The sequence below is a fragment of the Balearica regulorum genome, chromosome 4, assembly GCF_011004875.1.
Source record: "Balearica regulorum gibbericeps isolate bBalReg1 chromosome 4, bBalReg1.pri, whole genome shotgun sequence".
Taxonomy (NCBI): Eukaryota; Metazoa; Chordata; class Aves; order Gruiformes; family Gruidae; genus Balearica; species Balearica regulorum.
Window position 1 is genome coordinate 33777634 of NC_046187.1, and position 13492 is coordinate 33791125.

The following is a 13492-nucleotide window of genomic DNA, read 5'->3' on the forward strand; positions in this document are numbered from 1 at the left end:
GATGGCACAGCAGCATTTTTGACATCCCAGTGCTCTACCTGTCACTCATTTCCTAAGGAATTTGGCAAAATAACCGACTTACCTTGCCTGTAACCGCTGACCACACTTTCAGCGTGTTGTCATCAGAGCCGCTCACTATTCGGTTCCCACAGAACTGCAGGCATGTGATCACGTGGTCATCATGGCCTTTGAGCACCTGACAATAAAGGACAAGGAAACATACAGTCACAATTTAACACAAGAGATTAGAGAGAAGCAGGAGAAACAAAGTGCTCTTCTGATTCATAAATTATAAAATGCTAGAGTTGCTTCAGTAATAATAAGGCCCCTTAATCCCGTGTGTCAAGTCTAATTTACCGCCAGCTGGGACCAAAGAAGGTATTTTCCTTCTTCCATGGAGCGATACTGCATTGCTTAGCAGGCATACTACAGTTATTGTCAGCCTCCTAAAAGTACCAGGAAAAAATCACTAATAAAAGTAGGTTGAATTAGTAACTGGACTGCTCGATTCCTCCGCAGTTATTCCCTCTCTTTTTCAGTTGAGTGACTGTTACCTTTTAAGAATTGTTTCCATCTTGAACAAAAAGGCTGGGGTTGTATTATTTGCTGCCTATTTGTATTTCGGTGGTCAAGGCTGACTGTATGTAATTTTTTTTTTTCCCCCTTACCAGCCAAGCATTGTCATCTATTAAATGCTGGGCAGCACCAAATTCAAAAAACTAGGAAACCGTTAACTCAATTAAACACAAACAAAAGCAATAATTTAATGTGCTGGAAAGGTGGATTGGAATGTTGCTTTAGAGAACTGGGATTTTCAGTGCTTGATTTGGGAAAAACTGCAATTCAATATATTTTACTGCAATACAGCAAAAAACTCTGTATCAGAATACATAGGATGAGGAATTTTTTTTTTTTTAAGACATCTGAACACTTTTCAAGATGTTCATCAAAATGAAATGGGCATTTGGATAATGCCCGAGGCTGTAATTTTAATAATCATTCCAAGATAAGTTGATGTGGCCTATCAAGGCAAGAAATACAGAGCTGTTGCCAGAGATGTACATAAGTTACAGCCAAATAAACAGCAGGATATAGCCATAGGTTTTCCATCGGAATTTTTTTGTTCTTATTTTTATTATTTTGTTGTACAGTAATCAAGAAAACAGGCAAATTGCCATAAAACCTTAAAAGGCCTTGAATATGTTTTTTCTTCATGTTTCTGACTGCTTGTTCAATACCAGGTTTGATTAGACAGTTACTATTTTATTTTACAAAAGGTTTGAGGCATTGCTTCCTATCTTTATATTGGAAAAGATGTAATGATAGTATCAATGTCATTAGAGAATTTTAATATTTAAAAAAAAAAAAATCTTAACACAGAATGGAATTATTGTCTTGTGCTGCTCAATTTAGAAGAGTATGTATAAAAATAAAGCATGAAATGATCACAGAATAGCTGTGGAGTATTTTTATGTTGTGACATGGCCCAACTCTACAAATACAGACACATATATGTATTTATATAGAGAGAGTATATGTGTGTATGTTCAATTTTAAATATAAGTATTTCCAATCAAGTTTCTGAGATTATCTGTCTCAAAGAGACTGGCATATTTATAGGAATTCATGAAATTGTACAGAATTTTTTAAAACAGCAGTGAAAGAATTCTGCTGTCTGAAGAATCACCTTTTGATTTGCTAATAGGGTGGCTCAGAAATTAAATTAAATCCAGGGTAAACTAAAATACGAATAATTTCTTTTTTCCTGTAACAATACACTGCTTTTTGTGCATGGATAGTCTGGCTTGTCCGAAGGGAAAAAATAACCCACAAGTTGATCCTGCTTCCTTCATGGCACCATGCACACAGCTCAGAAACTTACCTTAGGCGATTTTAGTTCTCCTCGCCGCCAGTTGGTATCAATCCTGTGTTGTCTAATGTAGGCGCTTTTCCACGGACTGTGTATAAAGCCTGGTTTTATTACTTTTCTCCTCTTGATGTGTAACGGTTCATCAATCCCTGAAAATTATTTTTTTGAAAAGTGGGGAGGGGGAGAGATGAGGCCCACCCCAAAGAAAACAGCTTCTCTCCCTCCCAAACCTTTACCGTGACCTCTGACATGAAATACTGCATTGACGTAACAACGTCCCGCATGCCAGTATTTGCATCATGTGTCAGTGACACCACCCTGCTCCTCAGCTCTATACCACATCTTTCCTTGTCATTTAGCGTAATCATGACTGTAATTGTGCCTGAAAAGGCTCCAGTTCATCATTCCTTGCTGGCTGCCTTCTAGCTTGGGTTTGAATCCCCCTTTCTGAGGCAACGCAGCAGAACGTTGCCTTTTTCAAATGGGAATTGCCCAACAAACTCCATAACCCCTTGTACGCTCGTTCTGGAACCCTTCAAAAAGCAAGCCTTTCTGTCTGCAGGCCTCCTCTCCGGTCACCCATCTTCATTGCCTTTAGGCTCACTGTGACGCTTGGTATTAGTGAGCTTTGAATTCTTTATTTGAAAGGCTGTGTGCTCTTGGCACTGTCCTCTCCTGGCTGGAATTTAAGTCTAGCTATGCCCTTTCTGAACTGACGCTTAAGCAGCCGTGCTTTGTTTTAGCCTTGCTATTACAGATATATCTTTATTTTTACAATTCTCTCACCAATCTCTCTTCCCTATGCAGTTCCTCTCTTCACCGCATCTCATTACGAGCAAGAGTCTTGTCTCTTGCCAGTACGTGGATTTCACTCTTCTGCTTTTAGCCTCTTCGCTGGTGTCTCTATCTGCAAGTCTTGAATTCACTGCTCCTTCGTATCGCTGAGCAACTCACTAAGCGTAAGCAGGCTACAGTACTGTTTTGTTTGCGCTCTCATGCCTGGCCATATTCATTTTTTACTTCTAAGATCACAAATGTAGGCACATTCCACTCTCAACTTTTTTTCTCATTCTGTCCTCGTAATGCATTTTCACTGAAATTTAGAAAAGGAGAATCTCTAGAGAAAATTTAAGAGGTTAGACACCTGGTTTCCACTGCAAAAGAAAACTAATTAATTTAGGTGCCTTTACAAATAGCCAGCAACATTCACATTGTCATGGGTTGTTTGTTTTTTTTGTTTTGTTTTGTTTTTAAAACCTTGACTCTCACAAGTTCTTGTCTCCCCACTCAGAGGCAGCCCGGACAGGACCCTGTGTGTTTGCCCATGTCCAAGAGGGATACTGCTCTGAGATCCCATGCATGTGCTCTGCCCCCAGAACAGACTCCTTGGTCATATAATTCTCCTTAAAAATAAAAACTTACATTCTTCATGTGCTCAAATATGTGGCTCCTTTCCTGGGAGCCATTTTTGCCCATTCCTATTGCTTCTGAATCACCATATCTTCTTGATTTGGCATGAGCAGGCAACATCCACATGACTTATGGATTGTGTGTCCCTCTCTAAGCAATCAAGTTAGCACCTTCTCCCCCTCTCGTGGCATTTCTCTGTTCATTTTCCTACAAACGATGTGAAATTACTGCATCGCTTCTACCCAACCGCTGAACCAGTTTTCCCTCCATGTTATTTACAAACTGCAAGACTCTGCTCCTATCATTTTTACACCTTGCTTTGGTTGTATTTTGAATAAAAATAATCTTTAAAAAGCAAGAATAATTGTATTTTAAAAACATACACCTAGCAGACTTTATAAATAGGATGTTTAACTCTAGTTTAATTTCTAGTACTCCACGGATTATTTCTGCTTCCAACTTTCAACAGAGATACACACTGCATAGCTCAAAGCATCGCTAGCAGTAAATTTAAAGTCACACGAATTGCCTTCATAAAACTTTAAGCTTATTATGTAAATGAACTGCACTTTTTTTGCAACAGCAACACTTTGACCATTACATCCATCTTTTTTTGCTCAGCCTTACCCTCCTCTTTGCATTTCTCTCTCCAGAGAAGATTATCTTCAGCCAGAATTCTCCAGTAACGACATGTCTGGGCTGCCTGCAGAAGGTCCCTGGGTTCCAGGAATGACAGCACGTACAGTGCCAGCTGTAAAAAAAAGAGAAAAAGTGTATTTTCTGCATTGCTTTTGAAAGGAAAAGTGAAGTAACTCCAAGTATTATCACACATCAGGGGCTGAAATACAGAAAATTGAAACAATAAATTATTAAACAATCTCAGAAACTTAACAGAGCTATGGCTTATTCCAGTGGGCACACAAAGTATAACAATCATCTTAAGTAACTAAATCCATACAGATCACATCAGAAACGATTCTTGTATTTGCAGGAGAGAAGACGTCAGCTGAAATCACTATTATTTTTAAAATGTAATCCACATTACTTTGAATCACTAACAGAATTATTACTAAACTAATTATGTCTGTGTTTGTTTGTTATTTTAGCTAACAATTAAACCAAAAGTTATTTTGAGAGTTTAACTAGAAATTAAAACACTCACCACTCGAGCAAATAGGAAAGTACGTTGTGATGAGTAACGTCACTCAGTGAGCTTAAATGCAGAAAAAGTAAATGCTACGTGGGCTGTAGTTCAAAAGCACTCTGCAGCTGTAGGAAATGCAGCAAACGTAGCGCTCCTCTTCTGACTGGAATGCAACCACACTCCTAAGCGGTGTTACAGGGAGTTTTACAGACTGGGATGCAGAAGGATTGAAATACGCAACCTCAACACTGTACACAGTATGTTACCAAAACACATGGGGCATCCCAATAAGCACCAGAAGATACACAGAAGATGAGCTTTTCAATGTGACAAAATTAAAGGTTGTTGGGAGAATTCAGACCTCAGTTGACTGAGCTAAGCCACATAATGACCATGATAAAAACCTCCCAAATCTCCATATATATATATATCTATCTTCAGATGTACTGAAGGCTTAAGCAGGGACAGAGGCATCTAAAACACAGCCCAAAACCCAGGGCCAGCAATCCTTATGGGTGCAATAATCAAGTACAGCTTTTCTACTTGACAGCAACAATGCATCTCCCCCGTCATGGAAAATGTAAGAGGCAGGAAAGTCCCTTCCACGGCTAAAAACTCTGCAGAAAGAACAATATTGATAAAAAGCGATGCAGAGACCTATTTACATGCTGAAACAGCAAGGTCTTTGGCAGTAGCTAATAGGATGCAAAGTTCTCAGGGAAATCAGATCATCCACTTTTACTTCTGCTTGACATATCTTTTTGAGTTCAGGATTTTTTTTTTTATTTATTTACTTTTTAGCTGGCGTTAGTTATGATGTACATAAATAGAACCTGCCCTTCAAAGCAGCACAGACTGAAATTCAGTAGGGAAGTCCTAACTGTAGGCTGTTGACCTCAGCAGATTTTTGACCTTATTATGTGAGAAACGTTTACTTTCAGTAATCTAGTCCAGCCAGTGACTGAACAGGAAATAAAAATTCAGTATGCCAGAACTGTTTGCATTTTGACTGCACACACACCTTCTTTGCAAGTCATCGCCTGCAGCTTGCATTGAGCACATAGGACTCCACATTTCAAGGACCTGTGTCTTAAGTTACACATTAGATCCTGTACGCAGGAGGGATCTTCCTTCTGGCCCTACTCGGGAAGCCAGCATTTAGGATCTGGTGTAAGGCTCACTATTACAAGAGCAGCAATTGGACCCATCCTTTTAGACTTTCTGTCAATTCCTGGTATGGGAAATTATTTAAGTAGTGCCATTTCCTAACATGCATCAGATACTCCTGCACGCAGCAAGACTCACACATGAAAGAGATCCTTTCCATTTTTGCTGGATGTTCCTTAACTGACAGCAGAGTTTGTTTAAATACCACTTGTCCGATCCGTACAGATATGGACACTTGCTAAGATGGTGTTAATTAAAACTTGCGAGCCAACTGATTCTAAACCAGGTTACATATGGGTGACATTTATTTTAGACTATATTTATCTAAATAGTCATCAAGGGTCAACAGCCCACAGTTGACTTTAAGATTAGCAGTGCATAAAAGAGGACGTCTCTTTGTCTCAGCTCATGGATCTAGTTATAAGAAAACTTCAGGTAGCAAAGACCTCATCTTTGACTACTCTCCGCTGTAGTATTAGTAATACCCAGTAACAAGCCAGCTCTCACTTTTTCTTCACTCACACATGTGGCACCAACAAAATTTCTTTGGCTGATTTCAGCAAAACTCCTCTTCTGTTGGTTTCTAGACCTGGTTTTCACAAACAAGTAATTTCAATAATTATTTCTAAAGTTTCAGCAAGAAAACAAGAGTATTCATTTCAGATTAATTGTTTGACTGCATGTTTCCTCAGGAGGAAAGCAAACATTGTCTTGGTTATTCAGCTATCAAGTTACTGTCTTTGCATTGCTGAAATTGTTTTTGAAGAAAAGTCCTCCTGTCCAAATCATCATCTTGTTCTGGTTAGGTATTAAAATCACTGCATTGCATCCAACAGCACTGGAGATAACTGCAGATGTTAATGCGGAGCGACAACTCAGGAGAGCCTGCTTTCACACGATGCCGGCTTTGATAGGGAAGCCTGTTTACAGAATTACTGACCCTAAAACTTATTCTTGCCCCCAGAGCTCAGTTCGTCACCCCCTGCTGCAGCCAGCGCAAGTAGCTGGGGTCACATCATTTACGAGACCTGGGTGAAAAATGATCTTCAAAAAGGAGAGGAGATGGTGGAGTTAGCTCAATGGGGTTTTTTGTTTAACTTGGTTAACTTTGGTGACAGTGACCAGAGGTTAGGAAGGTAAAATTATTGAAGCCAGCTTCTCCGGTGAAGTCAGCCTTTCATGAAGCTAAGCGCTTGCAATATTCTGGTTTCAAGAGGCAAGAACAAACACTAAAAATAAATTAAACAAATGAAACACAAGTAGCTTACAATGGATTCAAGAAACATAAATGAGAAAGGAAGTTTTACAGCTAAATAGCGTATCTTCTCTGTGAAGAAATTACTAAGACTGAAATAATAACATGATCATTAGTTACAGCATAACTAGATGGCTGGTTGTACTTGAATTAGTTTTGCCACTAAATCATGCAAAGACAACTGAGCTGTGAGTTACTGTTACCAACTCTATATTAAAGTTCCACGTTTAACAGATGCAGAAGTGGCAAAGTATCTTCTGTCTTCTCAAAATACAAAGTCTTTCTGCCTTCCTCTGCCTCTGAACTAAGGCCGCTTTGGGCAGCTCCTCTAGAAACATGGCAAACAGGCAGAGGTCTTACTAAACTCTTCTCCTCCCCCGTGTCCTTTCCATTTATGAAGGCAGCTGCCACAGGAAGTGCTTCTGTAAATACTCATCTCATCTCATGTGTACTATGTTAATACTCGTTGTACAAATTGCTTCCAACCCTTACAAATGCTACCCAGCAAGGGAAGGCTGGGACACTTCCTTGTGAAGACAGGACAGTATGTAAAAGGCAAGAAGGGTCTTGTATATCCAAGTATTCTAAAATAGGATAAACACCAGAAAAAATGTCAAGAAACAGAGATACAGAACAGTCTTCGGGTAATGAGACCATGTTAAACACACCAACCAAATACTAGCACCAGAATATCTTTTAAGAACTTGCCTTGTAATGTGTTAGTAACTAAACACTTGCGAAAACTTCAGCCCTCATGAAAATGTTCACGTGGAAAACCCAACGTGCGGTAGATCTGGCAAAAGAAAATAGACTTCCTCCCCACTCCAAATAACAAAACCGCTTCCAATTCCCTAAAATCAATCAAGGTCAGAAGTACCATTTCTAAATGAACTAAAATACATTCATTTAATAATTGTAGCAAACTGGGTTTGTATCTCTCATATCCACCCTCATTTTCTCTTTGCAAGGACATCAAGAATTACTCTCCTGTGGACAGCATTTAGTTACACACGCAGAAATCTAAATCTTGGTTTCTCTTTAACCAGATACAACATGATCTGATTTGCAGTAAAGGACTTACTGTAAGATATCTGCTTAATGACGGTTTAGGCTTTATCCTTAGTGAGAAGTGCTTTTCTGGGTTTACTTTTGGGTTTTTTTGGTAGAGATTTTAGGGCTCAGTTTGTTTAAAACAAATTCAAAGATAATATTCACAAAAACCCACCACTTAAAGCATTGAACAATAATGCTTATATTTACAGAATAATGTGCAGAAAGGTCTTACATCCAGAGGAAATCTTTGTGCATGCGTGCCCTAACAGAATTAGTTCTCAAAAACAAAAGCACCATCAACCCAATTAAGATTCAGAGATATTTTTAAAGCTACTGGGACTTCGTTTAAAGGAGTCGTCTGTTCTTCCAGGTATCCAAATGCCTATCAAGAGAGAAAGGTATGTTAATCTGAAATTACAGTAGCCATGTTATGGTAGTATACCTAATTGTGGACCTCTTTAACATCAGTTTACATCACTGTGTTAGCAAAACTGAAGGCCATAATTAGCATGGAAGTTCTTAAAAGCTGGCAGCTGATGCGCTGCATTGTCCGATATTGTCCTGTATTTCTCACCTCTTTTGGGAGCAAGGAAATGAAGTCTCTTTGAAACTGGGGCTCTATCACTTGCATCATGTGTTTTACTTGTGTTGGTTCACAACTATCAATCAGTTCATCTAAAGCAAGTAATTTCTCTGGTCCACTCCAGCTCTGCAATAAAAAAAAAAAAAAAAAAAAGAAAAAAAACCAAAAACCAGTAAGCTTACTTTAATATACTAGTCTGGTGTATATGAATAAGTGCTGTTGCTTCGCCAAAAAAGCAAGTTAAGTTTCCTTGTCGACCTACGTACAAGCATATAAAAAGCCAGCAAGATAAATGCTCATGTTAATTACACACAAATGAAAAGTTAATCAACACAGAATATGGAAAATTGCTACATTGATTCATAAGCTAAGAAAGGATTTTATACACACCCATACCGATTAGCAATTAAATACATAATATTTAATAATAATAATTAAATTAATTAAGCTTCTTTGATGAAATCTACACACATATTACTGCCAATAAAGGGGTTGCAACAGAACACGCTCCCTGTCTTTCTCCATTGTGCATACAAGTGAGATGATAACTTTTAACCTTTATGTTTCATCCAGCAGACCAAAAACTTTAAACAAAACAACAGGAAAGAAAGAAAAGTAACTTTCTCTAAAAGTAGCTTATTGCCTGCTTATTACTACAATATGTCCCTAAGTGACAATGCTGTAATTTCAGAATCCTGGCTATAAACCAATGTATATTTGGTAAGTATCAATTTACACTTGAATAAACAGGGATTTTTGATTGGTAATTTTCTTACTTCACATTTTTACTAATGGGCACCATAAAATTTGAAGATTTTAATAAGGCACTCCTCTGAGAGCATAGCAGATTAACAACATCATTTGTAGAAAAAAATTAATAACTGAATATGCTCCACATCTGAAAAGCACGTCTTAAACTCATCTGTGCTCATCAAAGAGTTTTGATTTGTTATATGAAAACAATTTGAAGAAAAAAATTATTTCTTGTGGAAAAAACAACAGCCACCGCTAACTGATTTAGAATTAGAGCATGAATAAAGCCTTAGAGAGGAGAGAAAATGAGACAACACAGTTTTTGAGAGCAGATTCACATTCGTATTCCTGAATGTCTTCTAGAGTGACATTTACAAGTAAATTAGCACATACAAATGATAGTACAGTTGTGGTAAGAGGCTAACTGAAATAAAAAAAAAAAAAAAAAGGCAAGATACCTTACAATTAAGATTTCTGTATTAATCTGCCATGTATCTCAGGACCTTTCATACTCATGCTCTAAATTTTTGTTCTCTGGATTTGATTCTGACAGTTAACTCTGATCTCTGCAATACTACGTTTGTATATTGCGAAGTTTCTGCAGAGCAACGAGGCAAGCGAAGAAGGTGGAATTTTTGAAAGTGAATGCAGAGCAGGTAGATACCCCGCTTTACTCAACACAGAAATATCACGGTGTCACATAATTTCTCCCTAATTAAAACGTCAAAATACTTGGAATGTCAAGAAAAGTATCATTTAGCCACATGACGACCCACCTGACTTTCAGGTGACCCCATTCCACCAGTGCAGCGAAAGGAGCTTCAAGCTGCCTTACTTACGGCGCGAGCACCTGCCGGGACAGCTGTAGCACCTTGCCCACCCCAGTGACACGCTCTTGCTCTACAGCAATGAGGCGGCAGACAGCGGCAGCTAACTCCCGCCTACCCTAACGGAGGAGTTAGCGCCTATGACCTCAGCCTTTGCACGTGCTGTGGGCAATTGGTGAGGTGGGCTAAGCCAGCAAGAAACTATTCCCCATCCAAGCGTGGGTACGTAGATTGTCACCGCATGAGATGGGGGGTTCTGTGTCTCACATCCAATACCTCAGAATATTAAAAAGAAACAAGAATGTCTCAGCATAAATTGCAGCAGTGCTGTTATAAACAGCTTTTACTATAAAACACTCTCAATAGAAACATTTGCATCACAGAGCAGTTCTCCATAAATCCTGCACCGAAGAACTGTTTATCTCACCAACTTTCCAACTGCCGTTTGTTTCACTAACCCAGAGCTTAGCTGGTGTGAGGTACAAACGTTTGCAATCTTTAATCTCATCTGCCAACCGTGTTTGAATTTAGGAGAATTTAAAAAAGGGAAACTAATACCTGTGCTACTTCCTTATAATATAAATTTCCAAGGTCAGTCTAGGCTTAATTTATAAGCGGTTACATTTATTAAATTAGAACAACTCAACCTGAAGAGCATTGGTTTTTGCAGTAGCAAACCTTGCGAGCAGTTATGAACAGGTTATTGATTAGTAACTTCACTATACACTACCACCTTAATCTGTAAACTCTCTTTCTTTGGTTTTAACATATAATACAGATCTGAACAGAAAAGAAAAAGGTTCAAGAATGAGAAAGAGATGCTAATGAATAAAAGCAGTACCCTCTTTCATCTGTCCGTTCATCGTTAGAGGATGGCTACAGGCAGCTTCCGGAGGCTCTTTTTAAGCAATCGGCTGCTACAAAATGTTTTCTCTAGAACACCGTCCCCTTAGTCTTTCACTTAAGCAAACAAACCTCCAGCTACAGTCGGTAAGGGGTCTCCGAGGGAAATGTTTGGCATGGAAAATGGGGATGAAGCCTTGCCAGATGAACACAACTGTTTGCATTAACTAAGGCAAGTCTAGTAAATTACTGTTTCTGGGCCCCATAGCTTGATCTATTTGCAAAAAAACTGCACGTAGCACACTGAGCGGAGAGGGGACGAAATAAGTTTGTGGCTTTGATGAGAAACAACAGTGAACAAATGTTGCAGAAGAGAGGGAAAAAAAAAAAGTAAATGTGTGCCAAACAGTTTGCAAAGTTTCAAACATTGTAGATGACCAGAGACTTCTGAGACACGTAGTGTAGTGTCCAGATATCTTGGTTTTCTACCAGGTGATTCCCTTTCAAATTGAAGAACTTTTTATAAAGAATATACTTTATCTTTAAAACACATTTAATTGGTTTTCCTTGCCTTCAAAACTTATGTTGACTTTTACTGAAAAATTAAAATAAGGCTTTTATTATGGGCAGGGGTTCCCCTAGAAAAGGTAACTCCAGGATTCATTCACATAGCTCTTGGAAAGCCAGCGGGGACTGCCAATATTGCTCTTTGAATGATCTGAGATTGCTAAACAGACGTCCTCCCTCTTCCCTCCCATCCTCCCCGAGGCGTTGGTATGTCAGCCCAGGCCTTCTGGCTGGTTCACACCACTTCCTCATGCAGTAACACAGTTGCTGCAACTGCGGCACTACCTACCTGGAAACCATCCCTTCGTTTTCCCCTTTGCTGTTAGGTTGAAATGTCTTTCCTTTCTTTCTTCAGGCATGAAAAATAGCTTTATAATCAATATAAACAACAGCTTTGCTGCTTCTACAATGTCCACCTCATCCCTCCTGTCTGACCTGCCACCTACCCCTTTTACCGTCTCCTGTCTCTCTACCTCCCTCCACTCTTCCATGATCTAGGCTTTTCTATCGCACAGCTCTCATCTGCTACCTCCAATTTGTACAATTACTGTTTGTAGCAATTAGATCCTTTTTCTATTATAGGTGTATTTAGGACACCTATTTTAAATGGTTTAATTTCAGGGTGCTGCTCTCTGTTACTGAGTTCTGTTAATGGAGGTCTGTAGTTAGAAACACCTGCAGGAAGGGCTCTTCGGATCTTGCTTCTGCCTGACTCTTGGATCAGTTAACGGGAACCCTGCCATCCTCCACCTCGAAAGTATCTCGGTCTGGATAAAAATAGCACATAAGCAAAATCCACTGAAAGAAAGGTTGTCTACATCAGCAAGTAGTCTGTTGTAGCAGGAGAGGTTCGGGAGCAGTTGGTGCTGAAGCTCTAGCATTTACCCATCTCTAAGACCTAGCCTGGTCTCCTGGGCTGAACATCTGCACCACACGTGATATGAACCTATCTAGAGGAGCAGCAACTGGTTCAGAGTCTTACAGTCCCGCTGTGGGTCGGACAGCGTAGTTTCTTCTGAGAGGAGGCTAGTTTGTATGTACCAAAACTGCCCCGAGACCCAAACCAACGGGAAATAAGCAGGGATGATCAGGAGATCTGCTTTAAGCCTGCACTATTCCCCTGAAAGCAACTGATAACGGTGATGTACCCAAAAGGGGGGTGGTGGTGTAGTGCGGATTTTCCCCATTCTGTGCATAGGGGTTGTACAGAAACACCAAACCCTAGACCGTGTCCCACTGCAGGAGGACAGAGCAGACAATGCTGCAATGCTGGTTATGACACAATCTTTACCGCCTGCTTCACGTAAGAGGTGGACTACTCAGTCGCCTATTTATGCATTCATGAGTGTCTTCGGAAGAATAAGAAATGGAGAATGGTAAGTAATTTGAATTAAGGTGGCTTAGCCAACTCTTTATGTAAAAGCAAGGAACAGCACTCTTGCCAGCCAGAAATGGCAAAAGCATTTTGGGCACTATCTAAACTGCTGAGAAAAAAATGCTTCCACTTTTATGTAAAATAACAACGTTCACTAGTTACTCAGTGATTGCCTATACTTACTGTGTATGGAACAACTTTTCAACATCAATATTCCAAGAAAATGTAATTTTTTTTATCACATTACTTAAATAAAACCCAACACTGTAAGTATGTTAAGTAGGAAGAATGAAGAGAGAAAGAGACAGTAATTTTTAAAGCAGTACCATCTCTGAACTTAACACCTTTTTTTTTTTTCCCTTGTGGCAAGCAATTTGGTGACTTGAAAATATATATCCTGGTTCAAATAAAATAAAGTTGCTTGTAAAAGAAAAAAATCTTGTGAAGATACACTTGGGTGCTGAGTTTTAAAAATCTTATAGTCGATATTAAAAAGACCTGAAGCAAAGAGCCACCGCAAAACAGAAAAAATAAATAGGCCTTTAAGAAATTAAATGGTTTGAACCTATCAAAATGCTGTTCTATTTTTCTTTCCAGACTAACATTTCATTGAAATCAATATACATCTTCATTTTTAAAGGGAAA

General features: G+C 39.1%; 1 protein-coding gene across 4 annotated transcripts in view; it reads right to left on the bottom strand.

The window, feature by feature from the left end:
- The window catches only part of FBXW7 (F-box and WD repeat domain containing 7), a 186164-nt gene that overhangs the window by 11667 nt on the left and 161005 nt on the right, over positions 1-13492 (bottom strand). For 3 of the 4 annotated variants that reach the window (XM_075751694.1, XM_075751696.1, XM_075751695.1), the window contains 4 exons: positions 8474-8608; positions 3908-4031; positions 1883-2019; positions 83-196 (listed from right to left, as the gene is read on the bottom strand). In XM_075751694.1, the coding sequence (XP_075607809.1) occupies positions 83-196; positions 1883-2019; positions 3908-4031; positions 8474-8608 (510 nt within the window). Of the gene's footprint in view, positions 1-82; positions 197-1882; positions 2020-2656; positions 2988-3907; positions 4032-8473; positions 8609-13492 lie in introns of those variants that run through there. The other variant, XR_012835289.1, reaches the window with a different exon arrangement.